This window comes from Neomonachus schauinslandi, chromosome 9, assembly GCF_002201575.2.
Source record: "Neomonachus schauinslandi chromosome 9, ASM220157v2, whole genome shotgun sequence".
Lineage (NCBI taxonomy): Eukaryota > Metazoa > Chordata > Mammalia > Carnivora > Phocidae > Neomonachus > Neomonachus schauinslandi.
Genome location: NC_058411.1, coordinates 30,267,660 through 30,292,501, shown reverse-complemented (window position 1 = coordinate 30,292,501; position 24,842 = coordinate 30,267,660). Strand labels below are relative to the sequence as shown.

At 43.5% G+C, this 24,842-nt stretch overlaps 1 protein-coding gene across 1 annotated transcript; it reads right to left on the bottom strand.

Moving 5' to 3' along the window:
• Positions 1–18,756: 18,756 nt before the first annotated feature.
• On the bottom strand, positions 18,757–20,745 carry LOC110571720 (disintegrin and metalloproteinase domain-containing protein 20-like). The gene has a single exon (XM_021679902.1). It carries the CDS (start codon positions 20,743–20,745, stop codon positions 18,757–18,759), a length of 1,989 nt encoding a protein of 662 aa, XP_021535577.1.
• Positions 20,746–24,842: the final 4,097 nt, after the last annotated feature.

Sequence of the window (24,842 nt, the reverse complement as noted above, 5' to 3'; positions counted from 1 at the left end):
CTGAAACAAATAATATATTATATGTTAATAATAATAAATAAATAAATAAATAAATAAATAAAAATAAATGCTAGGTGACCCAAATAATACTAGCACACCTCTTTCTCCCGGATTCTTTCTAATGGAGAAAACATAAAATGATCCCCAACTAGGTATATCACAAATTGGTACCAATTTTATTAATTTGAGCAAGTACCCCCAAGCCCCCAACATTAGTGCTTCCCATAAAACTGTATCAGAAAATACAGCTTATATATGAGGCTGAAGATGAGAAATGTAAAATATACACTTGAGTAAGTACCCTGCGGGCTTTCCTGGAGAGGTATGGCTAACACTGTTGCTGCATGAATGGGGACTACAACCTGCCTCTGGGAGGATGGGCAGAGTTGGTCCAAGAACAGCTAGGGAGCCTTGGCTTGCAATGCCTTGGCCTATAAAGTTGGTTCTAAGAGGGTCAAACCCTGACCCATCAGATAAACAGTTACGTTTATTAAGCAGGTATTTGTGGGGTTGAGAGAGTTGGAGTTTCCTGTAGATTGAAAGGCATACATGGTGGGAAGTATAGGAATGTTACTTCCCACACTAGAATTATATGCAACTTGATTTGCTTATTTAGCAGTATATTTAGGCTGTCTACTTTGATCCATATACTATCCAGAGTATATAGTTCACATTATAGATGTTTCATTAGATTTTAGTTTCTACTGGGACATCTGGGTGGCTCAGTCGGTTAAGCGTCTGCCTTTGGCTCAGGTCATCATCCCAGGGTCCTGGAATGGAGCCCAACGTCGGGCTCCTTGCTCCTCAGGGAGCCTGCTTCTCCCTCTGCCTGCCACTTCCCCTGCTTGTGCGCGCGCGCGCTCTCTCTCTCTCTGACAAGTAAATAAATAAAATCTTTAAAAAAAGAAAAAAGGGCAACCCTCCTGGGTCCCCTACCTCCCCAGGAGCTTTGTACTATCACTTTGCTATTGCTCAATAAACCTTGCTTTGCTGCCCATTAAAAAAAAAAAGATTTTAGTTTCTATTAATAGATATTTTGGTTATTTAAAGTTTTATTCCTACAACAAACAATTGTAAGTGAAAATTCAGAGTAGTGTGTCTTAGGAGAGTAAAATTTCTAGAAGGGGATCTTCCAGGTCAAAGGGTAGGGTAGGTATGTACTGATTTGTGGAAAATATTACCAAATTTTATTTCAAAGAGCTTGCACCAATTATCCTTCTGTGAACATTATGTGACAATGCTGTTTTCCATACTGGAATTAACACCACACCTTTACATCCTTGTCAAAATGATAAGTGGAAAATAATATTTTATTTTAATTTGAATTTTTCACTTATGTATGCCGTTGAGATTATTTTCATATATTTATGGCTCTGTTTAATTGTTACCCTTTTTATTTATCTGAAAAGTCTTGCTCTTTGTCCATTTTTCTATTGGAATGTTTTTCTTTTTTCATATAGGAAATATTCGGTCTTACAGAGAAGTTGCAAGAAGACTACACAGAACTTCCATATACCTTTTACCCACTTCTCCAGTTTCTTATAATTTACCCCCCTTCACTTTCTCCTCTCTCTCACTCACTCTTGTGCACTTGCTTTCTTGGTATGTGAAAAAAATACACATACACACACACATGCATGTGCATACACACATATACCTATAGGCACATACATATGTACATGTACACACATATATATTCTCTACATAGATTAATACAAAGAAGATGGGAGGAAAGAAAGGAAAGCAAGGGGGAATGGAGGAAGAAAGACATATAGGGACAGATATATACATGAAAAGGCATTCTGGTACGTGAGTACAGTATAGTTATCAAAATCAGGATTTTTAATATTGATACAATACTATTATCTATTTCACAGACTATGTTTGTCAACTGTTCCCTAAATGCCCTTTACATCTTTTTTTCCCTGTCTAAAGTCCAAGGATCACACACTCCATTCAGTTGCCATGTCTCTTTAATCTCCTTTAACCTGGACCAGTTCCTTAGTCTTTCATTGTCTCTCATGACAAGAATACAGAACAATCATTTTGTAGAAAACCCATCCATTGTAGTTTAGGTACTGCTTTATTTTTAGAAGCAGTACCACAAAAGTGATGTTATGTCCATTTCAGTCCATATTATCAGTAGGCACAAGATGTTGGGTCAGTCCTGTTATTGGTTATGTTAACTTTGAACACTTGGTTATAGTGTTGTCCAGTAGATGGCTCTACTAAAAAGTGACTATATTTCTTTTTATAATTAACAGGAAGTTTATGGAGAATTACTTTAAGACAATATAATTATTCTTTCTTCTATCAGATTTTCACCCAGTTATTTTAGCATTCATTGATTATCCTCCACTGAAACTGTGAAGATTGTCAAATCATGACTTTTTTTACCCATAACTCCATCTACATGTATTATTTGACATTCTACTATAAAAACAGCTTTCCCCTTTCCCTTATTTCATGTATTTATTATCATCAGTATGGACTTTGTGAATTTCTTTATAATTAAATGGCTTATAATCCATTACACTCATTTATTTATTTTAAAACTAAATTGTCTTAGATTTGACCCATGGGAGCACCTTTAAGCTGACATCTGTGTCCTTTCAGTTCATCTCCATCATTCTTTGAGCATTTCATTACCTTTTGGCACAAAATGTTTTAGGCTCCTCTTGTATTTCACCTGCGCCAGTCCTAGAATTACCATTTTCTCCAAGGATCTCTGGTTTCTTTGAGCAGACAGTGGTATTTTTAAAACAAGATCTAGGGACTAAATGTGCTCATTATTACTGGAGTATAATTGCTCCTAGTCCCTCTCAGAAGACCGAATTAAATAATATATTTATCTGTAATGACATTTCTATATCTTTATCTCTTGGGAGACAGTTCTCCGTGGATTGCTTACATTTGTATACATCTTACATGCTGAGGTACTGACAGATATTATTCCAGATGATCTTTTCAAGGATGTTTGTGTAATGGACCAATTTGGAAAACAAAATGTCACTCTTCAGTGCAGAGGACAGGTTTGTTTATTGTCCATTATAATAAAGATAATGTCTTCCTCCAGGGCAGAAATTGGGCACATTTGCGAGCAGCGTATCATAAAAGATGTGGTTTTCCAAAGCTCACAGTTCCTTAGCTATGATGTAAAAGCATTATATGTGCAGTATCCTTGGGACCCCTCTACATTGCCCCCATTAGGCTTTGGAATAAGTTAAATTGACAAGAGCATGAAATTCATGCTCCCTGCTGTGCCATGAGAAATAAAGTCCTTTGTCTCTGAACCAGGCATCTCATCTTCTGCTACCACCCATGAAACTTAGGCCACTCTTAGGCAACTAGCTTGAGCAATGGAAACCTGATTAAGGTGAAAGGGCCCACAGCAGCCACGAAGCTGAATGCAAACAGGCAATGCAAACAGGCTCATTAAGTGACCCACCTTGAAAGAGCCATAGGCTCTAACTGACCAATTACAAGCAGGCAGAGTTCCTAAGATTACCAAAAAAGGGAAAAATCCCCCCCCCCCGCCCCGTTCCCAAGCTCCTCGCTCTGCCCTATAACTGTGGTCCCCCACCGTTGCCTCGTCCCAGTCTCTCCTTTGCTGTCCTGCCTGCTGCTCCTTTATGGTGTATTCAGTAAAGTTCTATCACTTGTTCTGCCTTGGGTAAATTCTTTCACCATCCACCCTGCAGGACCCCACCCAATCGGGACACCCCACATTTGGTGGCCCCCCCATCCAATCAGAGTGCCCCACAAAACTGTGGCAGGCTAACTCATTAGCTTGCGCATAGGGTAAAATCTTAGACCTATCACATTTCTTGACAGTTTTTTTTTTTTTTTTTTTTTTTTTTAAGATTTTATTTATTTATTTGAGAGAGAGAATGAGATAGAGAGAGCATGAGAGGGAGGAGGGTCAGAGGGAGAAGCAGACTCCCTGCCGAGCAGGGAGCCCGATGCGGGACTCGATCCCGGGACTCCAGGATCATGACCTGAGCCGAAGGCAGTCGCTTAACCAACTGAGCCACCCAGGCGCCCCCATTTCTTGACAGTTTTTGGTGACAGAGATGGGATGCTAACAGAAACAAGCTTTTCTGGAACAAAGAGAACAAAGGCCTCCACAGGCCAGATTAGAGGATAAAAGAGGACTCCCCAGGATCCACTACTGAGTGCTCTTGATCAAATGGTGGACAAGAAGGCAGTAAGGGTTCCTCTCTGCCCTACCTTCAATAAATGCTTAGAGGCTGAGCAATGAGTTAGGATTAAAACAGGTCAATCAAATGCTCCTTTGATTGTTGTTCATTCTCCTCCAAAGTGGGATGGGGAAGGGATGTCATTATGACAACAGAGGCAGAAATCCCTGCAGCCCTAGCCAAAATGCAGTACGGCTGTAGCTTCTGAGTCAAGGCATCCCTAAAGCAGAAATAAATGATGTCCACAATGAAGATTTAGAAATTGAATGGGCTCCAAACATTAGAAGCTACTTTGGTTGAGTGTCAAGCAGGGTGGGTCAGGGTTTAGTGCAGGTGCCTCTATCTTCCGTTGTACTTTTGAAAGAGGACTTCAACTGCCTCCATTATTTTGACCTCAGCCTTTCTAGCTGATCAAGTTCTTCTTTCCCGCTTCTCTCTTCACTCAGGCAAAAGACCCTGTGAGCAAAGCATCCCCTGACGGGAACCAAAACTACCCTCTCGAGCAGTAAGGGCTGCCCTGAGCCAGCAAGTCCCCACCCGTGACAATGATGACCTGTCTACCGCCCACCTGCACGCACCCACCGACCTTTGCCCCACATTTTCCTCATACAAACCTGGAAGTATTTGCAGCACTTTGGAGACCGTCTTTGAGACGCCAGTCCGCTGTCTTCCCAGTGTTGGCTTCGCTGACACAAACTTTCTCGTTTCACTATCACTCATCTCTCTGCCTTTGGATTTTGTCAGCAGTGAGTGGCCGAACCTGGTCTGTTTGGAACCCACCCCCACCCCACCCCCGCCCCGGAGCCAGGTGCTCTTGTGCTCCTGCTACACTTCTACTGATTCTTCCCTATTGCCAATGGCCTGGCTGTTGGATCCGCTGCTTAGAATACAACAGACTGGCATATTGATGACACCCCCTTTGGGGTCATGAACACTGGAAACAAATTGTAGGGACTGAACCATCTGGGTCACTCATGTAGATATCCCTGGTAAAGACCTGTTCTCTAATGAGACCAACAGGAATCAAACTGGTGATCAAATTTTGTACTACCTATCATACCATACATGGCAAAACGTCTACCATCATATACCGGGCACAAACTTATGGTTCAGGAATTACAAGCATGTAACACATCCATTTCTACTATACAAGGCAGAAAATAAAAGACTCTGTTTCTTTTTTTTTTAAAGATTTTATTTATTTATTTGAGAGAGAGAGAATGAGAGAGCACATGAGAGGGGGGAGGGTCAGAGGGAGAAGCAGACTCCCTGCCGAGCAGGGAGCCCGATGTGGGACTCGATCCAGGGACTCCAGGATCATGACCCGAGCCGAAGGCAGTCGCTTAACCAACTGAGCCACCCAGGCGCCCAAGACTCTGTTTCTGATGCAGACACTACCACTGCCTGCTAGGCTTGTGATTCCTGCCGGAAGCTTATGTCTGTTTCGAGGTTAGAGAGCCCACGTTGCATGGGTGCTGCAGGCACACAGACCACATGAGAACTTTGATCCTTTCTTGGGACTACCAGTGGTCCCTGGCCACGGTGGACACTTTGTAAAGTTACAGTATTGCTGTTTCAATCTGATCAGCTGACCTCAGCCACACACTTGGGGCCTTTGAAACTAATCTGGATCATGCGTTTCAGCTTCCCAAACCATCTGCAGCCTGACAACGGTACACATTGTAGTGTAAGTGCCTGACATTAAGCTTTTGATTGCTGAGGCACCCGTTTCAAAGATAGCTATCTCAAATAAACATGTTGTTAGCTATGCAAATAGATAAAGAGCCAGGCCACTCCACCCATCAAGTTCACCTTTTAGGAAGCCCTGGGTAATTTAGATAACTGAACCCTTGAATGCTTTTTCCCTTCCTGCACTTGAATTCCCACATTTCTGTTTTAAATTCACCAATAAAGAGTAAACCGGTGACACCCTCAACCCCAGTAAAGATAGAACCCCAGATCCATGCACTCTCCCCCAGTCCTAACCTGGCAGTGTGGTCCCAGGTGTGCAATGTACCCACGTAGGAGTTGTGAATCATAAACCTTGCTTTTTCAAAGTTCCCTAATGCTTGTTGCTGAGATGTGTCTTGCAATCATAATGAGAACAGCCAGGGCCAATCCAGCCACAACATTGGCTCCGGTGGGGGAAATATCTGTGGAGAGTCACTAGAAGTAGCCCCAGTGCAGGTGAGTGCCCCCAGGCATTCCTAGCCAATGGCGTCACTACTGATAGACTGGGCCCTACACAAAACACACATTTTATCCCTAAAACCACTCAACAACGAACTGACAGTAAAGGTATTCAGTGAATCAACATCCACAGACATGGCCTTATTCAAGTGTTGGAAGAACCTCCAAGAACAAAGCTCAAAAAGATTTATGCTTCTACCTCCCTCACCTACTATTGACTCACATACAGTATAAGATGATTTAATCACTCAATGGAGCTATGTCTAGAAAAGAATCATTGCCTCTTTGTTAGAGTAGGCAGTTCATTAGGATTTAACAGAATGCCTGGAGGCCAGCAAAGCGGGGGGAGGGGCGGTCCTGGCCCGCTATTGGGAAAGGGTGGCAGCCCTCCAAAAACAAAGCCACAAGAAGCTGGACCAAACTAGGCAGGCCCAAGACAAGGCCAGAAACCCTGACCAAGTAAGGAAGAAAAGGCACAAAACCCTGCTCCCCCCAAAAAATCCCCTCCCCAAGTAATAAATATTCCAACCCGTAGTTAACAACTGTCAAGAAAAGACTGAAACCCACACCAGGGGGCACGCAGCTCACCCTTGAGTGCACCTGTCTCGCTTCTCCAGAGTGTGCTCCCACTTTCAATAAACTCTTCACTTGCACCGTCCAACTGTTTTGCCTAGTCTATCTTCACATTCTTTCTTGCCACAAGACCAAGAGCCTCCAGGGACATCCTGGGGACTGGTTGGGCGGAGGCCTCAGGGCCTGGGGTCTCCTCAGTCTCTCCAGCAACATCTTGACTACTTCCTTCCAAGGTCATGATAAGGACACAAGGGGTAAGAGGTTGTATAGCACTATTTTAAAAATTCTGGATTCTGCTGTGACCATTCCTAGGTAGGATGCATCCTTCATTCCCCTGGTATACCACCCTGGCAGTACCTCCTCTGGGGGGCAGCCTGACTAGAAGGAGGCTTAGAGAATTCTCATTGAATTTTATAAAAGTGCCCTGGAATCACCAGTACCAGGCCCTTCTAGAGGGAAGGTCTGGGTATGAGTAAGAGATTTTAGAAAGATTTTAGGGGTACCTGGATGGCTCAGATAGTAGAGCATGTGACTTGATATCAGGATCATGAGTTTGAGCCCCATAGGGGGCATGGAGCCTACTTAATTAAAAAAAGAAACATTTTTAAATGGGGGAATTTTTTTATCTACAGGGAGGACAAATACCAACTTTGTGGCAGTAGAAAGAGAACAACAACCCTGGAACTTGAGGAGGGACTATCTCAGACCTGGGGGAAAGAGGGACATTAAAGATTTTTATCTTTCAGAACTTCCACTGGAAACTTCCTCAGGAAGGACATTGTCCTGATGGAGCTCTGCCAAACTCCTGCAGGCATCTAAAATTCAACTAGCTACTAAGTCTGCCATCCTATACCAGACAGCTCTGGCCATGATTTGACTACCTTACCTTACTGAGAAATCTATTGGAAAAAACCAGGAGTGGCCACAATTCCTGCACCATGCAGAACACCTGACAACACCTTCAGATGCCTCCTTCACCCCCACTCTATAGCTATCACTGATTCTTGGAGGTAGGCAAATACCACCTGACAAACAGGAGATTTAGAAATTGAATGGGCTAGTAGGGTAGACAGACAGGACAAATCAGAGAATGGTCTTTAGTCCCTGCAAACACAAGGATCATATTAAATTATTTGACCTGAATGGAGAACCATACGGCTTATCAGCTATTAGAAAATCATACTGGAGGTACTCTCAAACTATGCTCTCTGATTGACTTAAGTGCCATGTGAAAGGACCTCAAAATGGTAACCAACATTTTTGGGGCACTTTGTGTATACCAGGCATAACTGGCCTCTCACCTGAACACGTTCATCTTAGGGATGGTCATAAGGGGTCTCCAAGTGTTTAAAGAAACATGACCAGTAGTAGGCCATGTAGCCCTCAAATGACGGCTGAGCTTTCTCAAAATGAGGATACTCTCCTTCATTTGGCGAGAGATTGCCAGAGAGATAATTGACTCATTTCTGCACATCTTCAAGCCAGCTTCCACACAATGCTGAGAAATTTGTCCTGACTTTTAGCTTAAGTGAGCAATGACACCGCCAAAGCACTGGAAGACAAGAAAATCCACCAGCCAGATATGTTTCCTGGGACTACCCAGAGGGCATCTCTTCACTGAATCGATAAGGAACGGCTGGGGAAAGGCACAGTGGCATCCCTGAGCAGCTCAGTAGTGGCTACCTTCTGGCAGGCTGGGCTGATGCTGCCACAGACCTGGACTCCGGTTCTCACTGGACATGACAGGATTCCAGAACGGCAGGGCCACAAGGCAGCATTGAGCCATCAAAGACAAAACATTTGTAATTAATGTAACATTGATCAAATTGGAACGTCCACCAGGAAACTTTCAGCCAAAGGGGTCTATGATGATGTCTACTAGAACATGATATTGCTACGAGAGCAATAGATGGGAATCCATGAGGGCAAGCACCATCTGTGCAAGCAAAAAGCTCTCAAGAACGATGTTAGCAGCCGCAAGGGAAAACCCTGACCCCCTCACCCAGTTGCCAGACCTGGGCCAGTTCTCAGACCCAGACCCATTGATCAAAGTGGAAGTAGGATCACCTCCAGCAGAGACTCTGAAGGCAACCGTGCACATACGTATTCATAGAACCCATTCCCTCATTCCTTCCTCAAGTGATAGTCAGCTCCTGGAGCATGGGAAATACTCAGCTCTTACCCTCAGTTCTCAGATACAGGGTCTGAGCTGCCATTGATCACGAGGCGGAAAAATGTGATGGTGATGGTCCATTAGCGTGGGGGCAGACGGAGGCAAGGTAACAAACCAATTGCTGGCACAGGTCCTTCTCACGACCTACACCATGCGTGTTGTCCTCGTCCCAGCTCTTCGCTGAAAAAGCAGCAGATCTATTAGCAGCTGGCTGAATGGTTCCCTGACAGAGGGAGGCGGGCTCACCATAGCAGCAAAGGCCAAGTGAAAGCCCCTCCAACTGCCTCCTCCACCAACACAGGAGCAACATGCAACCAAGGCAGGAGCAGAGATCATGTTTACCTGAAGGACTAGAGAATGGTGGGCCATGTTTCTTCCCATTGGAGAAGGACTTGAGAATGGTGGGCCACATTTCTTCCCATTGGAGATCTTTGTGTGGCCCCTGAAAAAACCTTCCAGGTTATGGCAGTTGCTTGTTCTGTGACCTCGTCAGGTCACCCACCCTTCAGGGGAGTAGTCCACTACAGGCAGCACGGCTGATCAACAGCCTCCAGTTGTCTTCCCTTGATGGCTGTGGGAAATTTGCCCCAGGCCATGGTTCTCTTGGGAAGCTCCAGCCAACATTTGAGCATGGCGGCATGGAACAGGGTCACTGCTGCCCAGAGTAGGAGGCTGTAAAGGGTCCCTCTGCCTCAGGGGCTCCCCACTGGCCTGGATGAATGGGATTCACACCTACTCTGATGCCTGAGGCTCTTCCAATGCCATCCTACCTCTCCTCTCTCCTTGAGCAGGAGAGGTATTGCAGCCCAAGGTCTCTCTTGATCTCCTCATACTCCTCCCCCCGCTTTATCTTTAGAGATGTTTCCTTCCATGAACCTCCTGAAGGTCTCATCCTGTCTTGACATCTTCTTCTCTGGAGACAGTGGTGCTGACAGTAATCTGACAAAGGAGCAAGATGGGCTTGGGGCCATGCTCAGTCAACACTCAGCTGGCAAGGAGGACTCTCTCCCTGGAGGAATGTGAAGAAAAGATAATCCCTAGCACAAGGTGGTCCGTAGCCCAACGCTGAGGAATTGACCAGCGGTGACCCAGGGAAAGTCCCGAGGGAGGGCAATACTCTCTTGTGTGCAACGAGTTAGGCATTTGAACAATATGGAAGCTGCAACATCTCCAAGGATGGCAGAGATGGTGGGTTGTGACTAAGTCACCTTGATGCCCCATCGCCCTGTCCAAGGTAATGAGAACAAGGGGCAACTGCCCTGGTTTCCTAAACATTAAAGGCCATCTGTGAATGCCAGAAGGCTTTTTTGGTTGCTTACCGGAGAGCCCTTAACTCTTGGCCTGGGAGAGCAATCGTAGCTGAGGAGCCATCTCAGGGTCAGATAGGGCCCAAGAGCGGCAGGGACTTGCACATGGTCATCCAGAGCAAGAGTGTTATGATGGGGAAACCAGGTGCTTTATACACGAGGCGGTGACATCCGGGTGGATACCCGTGAAAATACTGGCTCCGCAGAACCATACAAATGCTCGGAGCTTGCCCCACCCCCACAAAGAACTGTCCCCGCTTCTCTTCCTGGCTGCCCTCCCTCACATGGGGGCTCCTGTACCATCCCCAGCATAACCTGGCTGGACGAGACCCACTCTGAGAGGAATGGGATCACACCCAAGTAGCTGCAAGAGTCACCCTGGCAAGGACTCTGTCCCAGGGAATGGGGCCCACCCACTTCTAGGGGGACTCTTAGAAGTGGAGAGAAGCAATAGCCCTTCCTGGACAAAGTAGAAATGCTTGATTTTCCATGCCAGTTGGCAGAACAAGGCTGAGAGAAGTAGGCATGCTACACTGCATATGTTATCAGAGGTCAGAGATGCACTGAAGACCCAGAGAACAGCTCGGTGGGTGCTAGAGGCAGGGGCGGAAGAGGGGCGAGCAAAATGGGAGAAGGGGGTCAAAAGGCACAAATGTTCTACTCGTGTAATCAATAAGCCCTGGGGAGGTAGTGTACAGTATGGTGACTATAGTTAATCATACTGTATCCTCTATTGGAAAGTTGCTAAGAGAGTAGACCTTAAAAGTTTTCATGGCAAGAAACAACTCTTTTGTAACTATGTATGGTGACAGATGCTAACTAGACTTCCTGCTGTGACCATTTTGCAATCTGTACCAATATCGAACAGTTACACTGTACACTTGAAACTGATATAATGCTACGTGTCCACTGTACCTTAGTGAGAGGAACCAAGCTGTGCTGGTGCAAGGAGAAGCATCAGCTCTCAGGAGTTCAGCTGTATCTCTCCTCTACAGGCCAGTCTGGCAAGAGGACAGATTGACACAGAGCGGTGTTTGTTAGCAGCTAGGGCGATAGTGAGGTCTCCTGAGGTAACAGAGGCCAGGTGGCTGCACTTCACAGCCTGCAGCCAGGGACCCACAATGACCATAACATTGGTCAAGGTTGGAGAGGCAGCTAAGGGGATTCACCTGTAGGGACCTTTAAGGCGGTAGTAAGCACAGTCTCTCTAGTGGCAAACAGATGAGTAGTAGCCAAACAGAGTGCTGCTTAACATCTACAATGGGGGGAAGGCAAAACTGGCGGAGCGGGAGGCTGAGAATTGTTGCACCCATAAAAACTCACGATCCCTGTGCGGTTCCTGGAACAAAGATGATTTGCAGAGTCAGAAGCTGTTGACTGAACGGATTGCTGGTTCCTACGGGGGGAGGACCTATGCACATCATGACACATGGATAACGGAATGATTCTCCCAGTCCTTCCCCCACGAACCCTAGAGCCATTTTCCTGAGAGTCTGTATGCTAGGGATCGAGAAATACCTGGGACTCTTGGACACAGTCTCTGCGTTCACATTGATAGTCGGAGCTCCAAAGCATCCTCATGGACACTGTTAGAGTGGGAGCTTATGGACATCAGGCAACAAGTGGAGTCTTGGCTGATACACAGCCTACAGTGGGGTCAGTGGTCTGCAGTCCAGACCAGTGGTCACTTCCCCAAGTCTCCAGGTATATAACTGGGGTTGGTATCTTTGGCAGATAGAATTACATCTCCACAGGGGGCTTGGCATGTGGACCAACAGCTATCTCATCCTCACACTGTGGGCAGAAGACTCCTCCTTGTTGTTGTTATTTTTAAAAGGAGATTTCTTGAGATATAATTGGTACAGAATAGTATTTGCCAAATGTATGCAGTCATGAAGCCACTTACCCCAGTCAAGACACAGAACATTTCCTTTACCTCAAAACCTTCCCTGTGCCCCTTTGCAGTCAGTGCCCTCCCTCCAGCCCCTGGCAACCACCAATCTGTTCTCTGTCCCCATCATTTTACCTTTTCCCAAATGTCACATTAAACAGAGTCAGACAGTCTTGCAGTCTATTGGGTCTGACTTCTTTCACTCAGCATAATTTTGAGATCCACCCATGTTGTTGCATGAGTAATTGGTTCCTCTTTATTGCTGAGTAGCAGTCCAGTGTGTGGCTAGACCACTGTTTGTTGACTCATTCACCACTGATGGACATTTGGGTTGTTTCCAGTTTGGGGCTATTATGAATCAAGCTGCTGCGAGCATCTGCATACAGGTCTTTGTATGGACCTATGTTCTCCATGCACTTGGAGAAACATTTAGAAGTGGGATTGCTGAGTGTATAGTCCAGTGTATGTTTACCTTGATAAGAAACAGCCAAACTACTACAGAACACTTATGAAAGAAATTGAGGAAGACATAAAAAGATGGAAAAACGTTCCATGCTCATGGATTGGAAGAATAAACATTGTAAAAGTGTCGGGAGGAGGAGCAAGATGGCAGAGGAGTAGGAGACCTAAATTTCGTCTGGTCCCAGGAATTCAGCTGGACAGGGATCAAACCATTCTGAACACCTACGAACTCAATAGGAGATCGAGGAAAAGAATAGCAGTAACTCTCTGAACAGAAAAGCGACCACTTTCTGGAAGGTAGGACGTGCGGAGAAGTGAATCCAAGGCGATATTCGGAGGATAGACGGCGGGGGAGGGGGTCTCCGTCAGCCGCATCCGGCAAGTGATAGAGCCGTGGAGGAAACAGGCCCATTTTCAGACCACAATGCTTTGAAACTAGAACTCAATCACAAGTGGAAAGTCAGAAAGAACTCAAATACATGGAGGCTAAAGAGCATCCTACTAAAGAATGAATGGGTCAACCAGGAAATTGAAGAATTTAAAAAATTCATGGAAACAAATGAAAATGAAAACACAACTGTTCAAAATCTTTGGGATGCAGCAAAGGTAGTCCTAAGAGGAAAGTATATAGCAATACAATCCTTTCTCAAGAAACAAGAAAAGTCTCAAATACACAACCTAACCCTACACCTAAAGGAGCTGGAGAAAGAACAGCAAATGAAGCCTAAATCCAGCAGGAGAACAGAAATAATATCAGAGCAGAAATCAATGAAATAGAAACCAAAAGAACAGTAGAACAGATCAACAAAACTAGGAGCTGGTTCTTTGAAAGAATTAACAAGATTGATAAGCCCCTGGCCAGACTTATCAAATAGAAAAGAGAAATGACCCAAAATAAATAAAATCATGAATGAAAGAGGAGAGATCACAACCAACACCAAAGAAATACAAGATATAAGAACAGACTTATAACCACTAAGGAAATTGAAGCAGTCATCAAAAATCTCCCAACAAACAAAAGCCCAGGGCCAGATGGCTTCCCAGGGGAATTCTACCAAACATTTAAAGAAGAATTAATACCTATTCTTCTGAAACTCTTCCAAAAAATAGAAATGGAAGGAAAACTGCCAAACTCATTTTATGAGGCCACCATTACCTTGATCCCCAAACCAGACAAAGACCCCATCAAAAAGGAGAACTACAGACCAATATCCTTGATGAACATGGATGCAAAAATTCTCACCAAAATACTAGCCAATAGGATCCAACAGTACATTAAAAGGATTATTCAGCACAACCAAGTGGGATTTATCCCTGGGCTGCAAGGTTGGTTCAACATCCACAAATCAATCCATGTGATACAATACAGTAATAAAAGAAAGAACAAGAACCATATGATCCTCTCAATAGATGCAGAAAAAGCACTTGACAAAGTACAACATCCTTTCTTGATCAAAACTCTTCAGAGTATAGGGATAGAGGGTACATACCTCAATATCATAAAAGCCATCAATATCATTCTCAATGGGGAAAAACTGAGAGCTTTTCCCCAAAGGTCAGGAACAGGGCAGGGATGTCCACTATCACCACTGCTATTCAACATACTATTAGAAGTCCTAGCCACAGCAATCAGACAACAAAAAGAAATAAAAGGCATCCAAATAGGCAAAGAAGAAGTCAAACTCTCACTGTTTGCAGATGATATGATACTTTATATGGAAAACCCAAAAGACTCCACCCCAAAACTGCTAGAACTCATACAGCAATTCAGTAAAGTGGCAGGATACAAAATCAATGCACAGAAATCAGTGGCATTCCTATACACCAACAAGACAGAAGAAAGAGAAATTAAGGAGTTGATCCCATTTGCAATTGCACCCAAAACCATAAGATACCTAGGAATAAATCTAACCAAAGAGGCAAAGAATCTGTACTCAGAAAACTATAAAATACTCATGAAAGAAATTGAGGAAGACACAAAGAAATGGACAAACATTCCATGCTCATGGATTAGAAGAACAAATATTGTGAAGATGTCAATGCTACCTAGAGCAATCTACACATTCAATGCAATCCCTATCAAAATACCATCCACTTTTTTCAAAGAAATGGAACAAATAATCCTAAAATTTGTATGGAACCAGAAAAGACCCCGCATAGCCAGAGGAATGTTGAAAAAGAAAAGCAAAGCTGGTGGCATCACAATTACAGACTTCAAGCTCTATTACAAAGCTGTAATTGTCAAGACAGTATGGTACTGGCACAAAAACAGACACATTGATCAATGGAACAGAATAGAGAGCCCAGAAATGGACCCTCAACTCTATGGTCTACTCATCTTCGACAAAGCAGAAAAGAATGTCCAGTGGAAAAAAGACAGTCTCTTCAACAAATGGTTTTGGGAAAATTGGACATCCACATGCAGAAGAATGAAACTGGACCATTTCCTTACACCACACACAAAAATAGACTCAAAATGGTTGAAAGACCTAAATGTCAGACAGGAGTCCATCAAAATCCTAAAGGAGAACACAGGCAGCAACCTCTTCGACCTCAGCTGCAGCAACTTCTTCCTAGAAACATCGCCAAAGGCAAGGGAAGCAACGGCAAAAATGAACTATTGGGATTTCATCAAGATAAAAAGCTTTTGCACAGCAAAAGAAATAGTCAACAAAACCAAAAGACAACCAACAGAATGGGAGAAGATATTTGCAAATGATATATCAGATAAAGGGCTAGTATCCAAAATCTATAAAGAACTTAAACTCAACACCCAAAGAACAAATGATCCAATCAAGAAATGGGCAGAAGACATGAACAGATATTTTTCCAAAGAAGACATACGAATGGCCAGCAGACACATGAAAAAGTGCTCAACATCACGTGGCATCAGGGAAATCCAAATCAAAACCTCTATGAGATATCACCTCACACCAGTCAGAATGGCTAAAATTAACAAGTCAGGAAATGACAGATGTTGGTGGGGATGCAGAGAAAGGGGAACCCTCCTACACAGTTGGTGGGAATGCAAGCTGGTGCAGCCACTCTGGAAAACAGTATGGAGGTTCCTCAAAAAGTTGGAAAATAGAGCTACCCTATGACCCAGCAATTGCACTACTGGGTATTTACCCCAAAAATACAAATGTAGGGATCCGAAGGGGTACGTGCACCCTGATGTTTATAGCAGCAATGTCCACAATAGCCAAACTATGGAAAGAGCCAAGATGTCCATCAACAGTTGAATGGATAAAGATGTGGTATATATCTACAATGGAATATTATGCAGCCATCAAAAGGAATGAAATCTTGCCATTTGCAATGACGTGGATGGAACTGGATGGTATTATGCTGAGCGAAAAAAGTCAATCAGAGAAAGACATGTATCATATGACCTCATTGATAGGAGGAATTCTTAATCTCAGGAAACAAACTGAGGGTTGCTGGAGTGGTGGGGGTGGGAGGGATGGGGTGCCTGGGTGATAGACAGTGGGGAGGGTATGTGCTATGGTGAGCGCTGTGAACTGTGTGAGACTGTTGAATCACAGACCTGTACCTCTGAAACAAATAATACATTATATGGTAACAAAAAAAGAAAGAAAAAAAGAAAATAGCAGGAAGGGAAAAATGAAGGGTGGGAAATCGGAGGGGGAGACGAACCATGAGAGACGATGGACTCTGAGAAACAAACTGAGGGTTCTAGAGGGGAGGAGGGCAGGGGGATGGGTTAGCCTGGTGATGGGTATTAAAGAGGGCACATACTGAATTGAGCACTGGGTCTTATACGCAAACAATGAATCACGGAACACTACATCAAAACTAACGATGTAATGTACGGTGATTAACATAACATAATAAAATAAAAAAAAATGTCTATGCTGCCTAGAGCAATTTACACTTTCAATGCCATCCTTATCAACATACCACTGGCATGTTTCACAGAGCTGGAACAAACAATCGTAAAATTTGTATGGAACCAGAAAAGATCCTGGATGGCCAAGGGAATGTTGAAAAAGAAGAACAAAGCTGGGGGCATCATGTTGCCTGACTTCATGCTACATTACAAAGCTGTGATCACCAAAACAGCATGATACTGACACAAACACAGAAACACAGATCAATGGAACAGAATAGAGACTCCAAAAATGGACCCTCAACTCTGCGGTCAACTAATCTTAGACAAAGCAGGAAAAGAATATCCAATGGAAAAAAGACAGTCTCTCCAATAAATGGTGCTGGGAAAATTGAACAGATACATGCAGAATGAACCTGGACCATTCTCTTACACTATACACAAAGATAAACTCTAAATGGATGAAAGACCTCAATGGGAGACAGGAATCCATCAAAATCCCAGAGGGGATCATAGGCAGTAACCTCTTCGACATTGGCCACAGCAAATTCTTTCAAGAAATGTCTCCAGGGGCGCCTGGGTGGCTCAGTTGGTTAAGCGACTGCCTTCGGCTCAGGCCATGATCCTGGAGTCCTGGGATCGAGTCCCGCATCGGGCTCCCTGCTCAGCAGGGAGTCTGCTTCTCCCTCTGACCCTCCCCCCCTCACGTGCTCGCCCTCTCTCATTCTCACGCTCTCAAATAAATAAATAAATAAAATCTTTAAAAAAAAAAAAAAGACACGTCTCCAAAGGCAAGGGAAACAAAAGTAGAATGAACTTCCCCACCCCTTTGGCGCTATTCTCACCTGGACTGCTTATCTTCCAAAAGAAATTGGATCTGAGGCCTGAGGCATGTACATAGCAGAAATGTACCACATGTCCCTTATGAAACCCTCTTCTCCTTCTCTTGCACGATCTCAGAAGCGACCATTTCCTGTTACCTTTTGTGTAAATTTTTTCTCTGTACATGTATCAGAGAGTCAGGTCCACCCTGTACTTTACAGACAGGCTGTGCTCAGGCAATTCCTAAGATTTTAAATGTGAGTTACTATGACTTCAATAACCAGACGCCTTAAGCAGTGATAGATCAGTCAGTGATCAACGGTTCCTCCTGTGATGGTTTTATTTCTAATAAAGACACCACGCCAAACTCATTACACTGCAATACCTCAGGTTGAGCATAGCCCAAGAGTAATAATGAGAGTAATGGCATGTACTAAGTGCCTTACTTTTTCCAGGCCCTTCTTGGGTGCTTTCTTTTGATCATTACAAACTCCTGGCCAAGTGCATTTCATCTTCCAATGTTACATGGACCTTGAAACTGTCACGGCCTAAGACTTTGTCCAAGAGTGCATCCTTGGCAGGTGGCAGATCTGTTGGCACCCCTGTGCCTTGACAGAAAAGTTCTTACCGTCCTACCGTATCTTCCAACTATCACTTTGAATGCTATTTGTTTAGCAGGACCAATAAAATGAACAAAGAACAGAAATCTAGTATATAACCAATTGGGAAATGGTCCAATAACTGGTTAAAACAAGTGCATCCTGGGGCACCTGGGTGGCTCAGTTGTTGGACGTCTGCCTTCGGCTAGGCGTGATCCCAGGGTCCTGGGATCGAGCCCCGCATCGGACTTCCTGCTTCGTGGGAAGCCTGCTTCTCCATCTCCCACTCCCCCTGCTTGAGCTCCCTCTCTCACTGTGTCTCTCTCTGTCAAATAAATAAAAATCTTAAAAAAAAAAATAAAATAAAACAAGTGCATCCCAGTGCAAACAAGGTTTCCTCCACGGGCATCTGTAAAACACTGGAATCCACATCTTAATGTATTTAAGAGTCTCTACTATCATCTGTAGGAATAGGAAGAATATGACTAGAGAGGACATGTAACATAAATTTAACCCCACAGACCTCGTGTTAAATTGTCAAGTCATTTTATTTTAAGATGACAACCTCAGAGTAGCTATAGGATTATGTAATCATCAGAGTGATTCTCGTCTTTTCTCCTAGTACATGCCAATATGATTTTCTCCATCTGGTGCACTCCAGTCAGTATTTTACTTGAGTGTAGGTAATTGCTATTTTTTAGCCACTTCTGTCTTCTCTTCTAAATGATGAAAGGCACCAATGATGCCTGAAATCAGTAAAGCAATTAAGCGAAAAATCAGTAGAAGCAATGCCTGGTTTATATTAAGAATTATTTTGGCTCGAAGACCATATTCTCTGTCAGGTGGAGGACCACTATCTATACTACCACCGGGTCCCCTCTCTTCACAAGATGGGGGTTTCCAACCTCTCATACAGTGACAATGTTTCTTGTTGTTACACACCCCTCTGAAATTGCATGTCTTGACATCACAGTCAAACCCCATGTCTTGAAAAAAAGTACAATTCTGTTGAAAACAGTATTTTCCTGGGCCACATGTTGCCCCATCCACGACAAGTCCCATTTCTGGCAGATCTGTCCCATGGTGTGCATCATATCCAAAGCATAACTCTTCCTTAATATCACGTACTATTATATGACGAAACGTAGTGTGGTCACCTCCACCAGGAATTTCTTGGACATTACGACAATGCAGCATTCCACAAAGAACATCATCTTCTTCACATTTCACAGGTTTTCCTCCTCCTCGTATCACCTTCACCCCACAGTTCCCAAATCGGTCACCTATTACATTCAATTTTTCATAGCATACTGGTGCAGCATCTTTTATTTGGTAGCCAAAGAGGGATTGGCATTGCATATCACGATCACTGCAGTTTCCTCTCACGCAGACAGCCAATGCTGAACATGGGGTTCCATCCTGGGTGTAAACGTCATTAGGACAATTATGAGATTTACCATCACAGTATTCTGGGAGGTCACAAATACCAAGCATATCTCTGCAAAGCAATCCAGGTTGAGCATATTTGCATTTAACACAGCAGGGTCCTCCATTGCAATCACTGCCAAGGGAGAGGATACAATTGGTCTTGCAACACTTATTCCAAGAACACTGTTTTAAGGAGCCACAGTCACATTCTTCCCTCTGATCTACGACCAGGTCACCACAACGAGCAGCTACATAAGGAAAATTGGTGTACGGTGTATTTGGCAAGCTCAAACAAGGATCCCATATAGTGAGCTTGTGATGTATTCTTTCATAAGTACAATTGCTCATCATATCCAATAAGTCAGGCTCAGGAGCCATGATGCAGTGCTCTCTTCGAAAGCAAAAACAACCGGGTTTATCATGATTAACGCCCAAATTATGACCTAGGGTATGTGCTGCAACAGCTGCAGCCCAAAATATGTGGTATCTTGCCATATATAGATACGCCACACCCCAGTTGGGGTTGCACACTCCATTGTATTGGCCATAATATGAGGCCCCAGCGATTTTATCTCCTGTAAGAAGCAGTGAAGTGTCATGAGTAATTTGATTATACCAACCCCAGTATTTCCACAAACCAAAATTAGTCATGATATATTCAATGTCTGGGTATTCATATAAATCCATCTTATCTGATCCATTCCATATGCACAAAACACGTATGTAGACATCTAGGAGAGCTGGTTTGTAGATGGTATGTAATATGTTGTTCAAAATCACTACATTCTCGATTATACGTGTGAGATTAGTGTTCAATGCAAATAATGAGTTAGCAGCTGTGTAGTGGATTTTAAAGTATTTCTTATGTGGCCACCACAAATACACGGGAGCTGCTCTAGGAGTTCCAGCAAGGATTGCCTCTTCGTATTCTTGATTTGTATCTTGCTCTTCAATCTTACACCTTTCAGCCTCTGACGATCTTCTTTCTGACACAAGCAGAGAAACCACATGCTCAAATTTGGAAGAAGCCTCCAGCGGTTTTATTTCATAAGTGAAGTCATCCAACTGCAGCATGCCACGCAGACCCCCATAGCAGGTGTCCAGTGTTCCCATGGAGCCGGGAACCCCTTCCAGGTAGCCGTAGTAGTAGCAGTCTCGAGGGACAAAGGGGTAGTCCTCCTCCATGGCACCCTGATCGTTATCGGTGATAACAGGAAAATGTCTGGGCAGCAGGTTCTTCTTGATTCTCATGTGAATCACATGTCTTTGGCCACTGAAGTGAATCTTATAGGAGAGCTGGTCTCGTCTCTCAGTTCCACCCACCCTGTGGGACACCTTCCTGGGGATCACAACTTCAGAGGAAGTGAAGCGCCATCCTGGGAGGGCATGGGAGCAGCAAACTGGGGACAGCAGTAGCCAGAGCAGAGGCAGCCTGAGATCACCTGTCAAGTGGGCCCGGGCCCAGGCAAGTCCCATGAGTGAAGGAGCCTGTGATGCCAGAAGATGCAGTCGGGTGGGAGGTAGGCAAGATGACCCCCCAAATGGCAACTTTTCTAGCAGGCAGTCCTGAGGAGAGCAAAGAGGGACTGGGGGCACGGCCTCCCCAGAGAGGGGGTGGGGAGCTATTATGTAATAATGGTGTGCTTATCAGGGGAGCTGTGCTCAGTGAGCTGGGTGTCCTTGCCCAAGGGACCTAGAGAAGAGAAAAAAATGGGAGGGATTGGGAACAGTAGTGTGTATACCTGGGCTTTAAGTCCCATGGTCTCTTGGAGAAGTCGCAGGGGAAGAATAAGTGCATTTGGTGGCATTTTCAGTGAGGGAAGGACTTTTCTTTCTCAAACTTAAATGGCATAAAGGATCCACAGGTAATTAAAATAGAGGATGGAGAAGAAACGGAAGCTTCTTCAAAGAGTTCTAAGGAAAGAATTAGATTCTCTCATAATTTACAACAATTGAGTGCACTTGGGATGATTGGTGGGAAGAAAGTAAATAGAGGTCATGAGTAGAACAATTAGTGTCTGTAACAATCGTTTCTTTCTTTTTTTTTAGCCAAACTATGGAAAGAGCCAAGATGTCCATCAACAGATGAATGGATAAAGAAAATGTGGTATATATATACAATGTAACAATCATTTCTTATAAAGTTAAACTTGTATCTACCCTACATCCCAGCATTCCTGGACCTAGGAAATTACCCACAAAGACTAGTATATGAATGTCCAGAGCAACGGGACTCATGAATTTATTCCACAAACTGGGAATAAACAACCAGCACTTAACAGATAAATGAATAAACAAACTGGCGTATTCATCCAGCGGAATAATCCCTCTTAAATCAGAACTAACTTTTGATCCATGTAAGAACGTGGATTTATCTTACAGGTATGGTGATGACAGAAAGAATCATACCAAAGGAAGTTAATATAAGATTTAATTTGAATCAATCTGGAATAACCTAGAATAGGCTTAATTTATGAGATTATAATTTTTTAAGATTTTTTATTTATTTTTTGAGAGACAGAGAGAGCAGAGCATGCGGGAGAGAATACGAGTGGGGAAGAGGGGCAGAGGGAGAGGACGAAGAAGACTCTGCTGAGCAGAAGCCAGACTCGGGGCTTGATCCCAGTACCCTGGGATCATGACCTGAGCCGAAGACAGATGCTTAATAGACTCAGTCACCCAGGCGCCCCTGAGACTAGAACTTAAATCAGTAGTTTCCTGCTGTGGCAATGGAGGAATCGAGGGAAATTTCCCCAGTGACAGGAAACTTGTGTATCTTGATGGGGGTGTGCTGCGAATTGAATGTTTGTGTCCCTGCAAAATGCATGGATTGAAATCCTAAACCCCAGCATGATGGTAGTAGGAGGTGGGGCCAGTGGAAGGTGATTAGGTCATGAGGATGGAGCCCTCAGGAATGGGATTTCAGCCCTCAGCAACAGCTCTTTCCTGTTTTTGTAAAAGAGGCCCCAGAGAGATCTCTCACCTCTTCTACACATGGCTTTACAGCAAGAGGAACCATCTATGAAGCAAGAAGTGCCCTCACAAGACAATGAACCTGCTGGTGACTTGATTTTGGACTTCCTACCTCCACAACTGTGAGAAAGAAGCCACCCAGTCTTTAGTATTTTGTTATAGTGGCCAAGCTAAAATGGTGGTGTTTATGAAACAAAACTCATCAAGGTCCACCTTAAAATCTACTTATTTTATTGTATGCTAAGTATACCTCAAAAAAGTTAATATTTTATATTGAGGAATAATTGACATAAAATATCACATTAGTTTCAGGTGTGCAGCACAATGACTTGACAATTATATACATTGCAAAACTGTCACCACAATAAGCCTAGTTACCATCTGTCACTTTCCAAAGTTAATTCAATATTATTGACTATATTGCTCGTGCTGCACATTACATCCCCATGATTTACTTTATAATGGATGCTTGTACTTCTTAATCCTCTTCACCCATTTTGCCTTGCCCCCCAAATCCCTGCCCTTTTGCAACAACTAATCTGTTTTCTGTATCTAGGAGTCTGGATTTTGTTTTCTTTTGTTTGTTTGTTTCTTGAGATTCCACATGTAAGTGTAATCATGCAGAATTTGTCTCTGTCTGACTTACTTCACTTAGCCTCAATGTCTATCCATGCTGTTGCAAAATATCATTGTTTTTATGGCTGAGTAGTATTCCATTTTATATACATGTCACATGTTCCTTATCCATTCATCCATGGATGGACTTTACGGTTGTTTTTGTATCTTGGCTATTGTAAACAATGCTGCAACAAACATAAGGGTGCACATATTTTTTCAAAGTGTGATTTTGTTTTCTTTGGATGAACACCAAGAAGTGGAATTACTGGTCATATGATAGCTCTATTTTTAATTTCTTAAAAAGATTGTATTTATTTATTTATTTATTTATTTATTTGAGAGAGAGTGCTCAAGTGGGTGGAGGGAGAGGGACAGAATCTCCAGCAGACTCCACGCTGACTGCAGAACCTGATGCAGGGCTCGATCTCATGACCCTCAGATCATGACCTGAGCCAATACCAAGAGTCAGTCACTCTGAGTGAGCCACCCAGGTGCCCCAGTATTTTTAATTTTTGAGGAACCTCCACACTGTTTTCCATAATGGCTATATCAATTTATATTCCCACCTACGGTGTGCAAGAGTTCCCTTTTCTCCACATACTTGTCAACACCTATTGTTATCTTTTTCATAATAACTAGTATGACAGGTGTAAGGTGTTATCTCATTATGTTTTTGATTTGCATTTTCCTGATGCATTTTTTGAGCATTTTTTCATGTGCCTGTAGGCCACCTGTGTGTCTTCTTTAAAAAAATGTGTATTCACATCCTTTGCCTATGTTTTAGTGATTGTTTGTTTGTTAATAGATTGTATGAGTTCTGTATATATTTTGGATTTTAACCCCTTATTGGATATATGATTTGCAAATATCTTTTTCCATTCTGTAATTTGTCTTTTCATTTTTTGATGGTCTTCTTTCCTGTACAGAAGCTGTTTAATTTGAAATATTCCCATATGTTTAATTTTGCTTTTGTTTCCCTTGTCTTTGGAGTCACAGAAAAAAAATTGCTAAGACCAATGTCAAGGAGCTTACCACCTATGTTTTTTTCTAGCACCTTATGATTTCAAGTCTTACATTCAAGTCTTTAATCTATTTTGAGTTGATATTTTGAAAATATTATTTATTTATTTATTTGACAGAGACAGAAAGAGAGAGCACAAGCAGGTGGAATGGCAGGCAGAGGGAGAGGGAGAAGCAGGCTCCCCACTGAGGAAGGAGCCCAATGCAGGGCTCGATCCCAGGACCCTGGCATCATGCTCTGAGCCGAAGGTAGCTGCTCAACAGCCTGAGCCACCCAGGCCCCCCTGATTTTTTTGAGAGAGAACATGAATGGGGGGGAGAAGTGGAAGGAGAGAAGGAATGTTTTTCCTTTAAGATTTTATTTATTTATTTTTGAGAGAGAGAGCACATGGGTGTGAGGCAGGGGAGGGGCAGAGGGAGAGGAAAAGAGTCTCAAGCGGACTCCCCGCTAAGCCGGAAGCCCAACATGGGGCTTGATCTCACGACCCTGAGATCATGACCTGAGCTGAAATCAAGAGTGGGACAGTTAATCAACTGAGCCACCCAGGCACCCCTATTTTGAGTTGATTTTTATATGCTATGTAAGATAGTGGTCCAATTTCATGGTTTTGAATGTAGCTCTCCAGTTTTCTCAACACCATTTACTGAAGAGGTTGTTCTTTCTCTGTTGTGCATTCTTGCCTCCTTTGTCATAAATTAATTCACCATATATGCATGGGTTTACTTCTGGGCTCTAT

Coding starts and splice junctions, on each gene's coding strand:
- LOC110571720 (XM_021679902.1), bottom strand. CDS start 20,745: ATGAGAATCAAGAAGAACCTGCTGCCCAGACATTTTCCTGTTATCACC.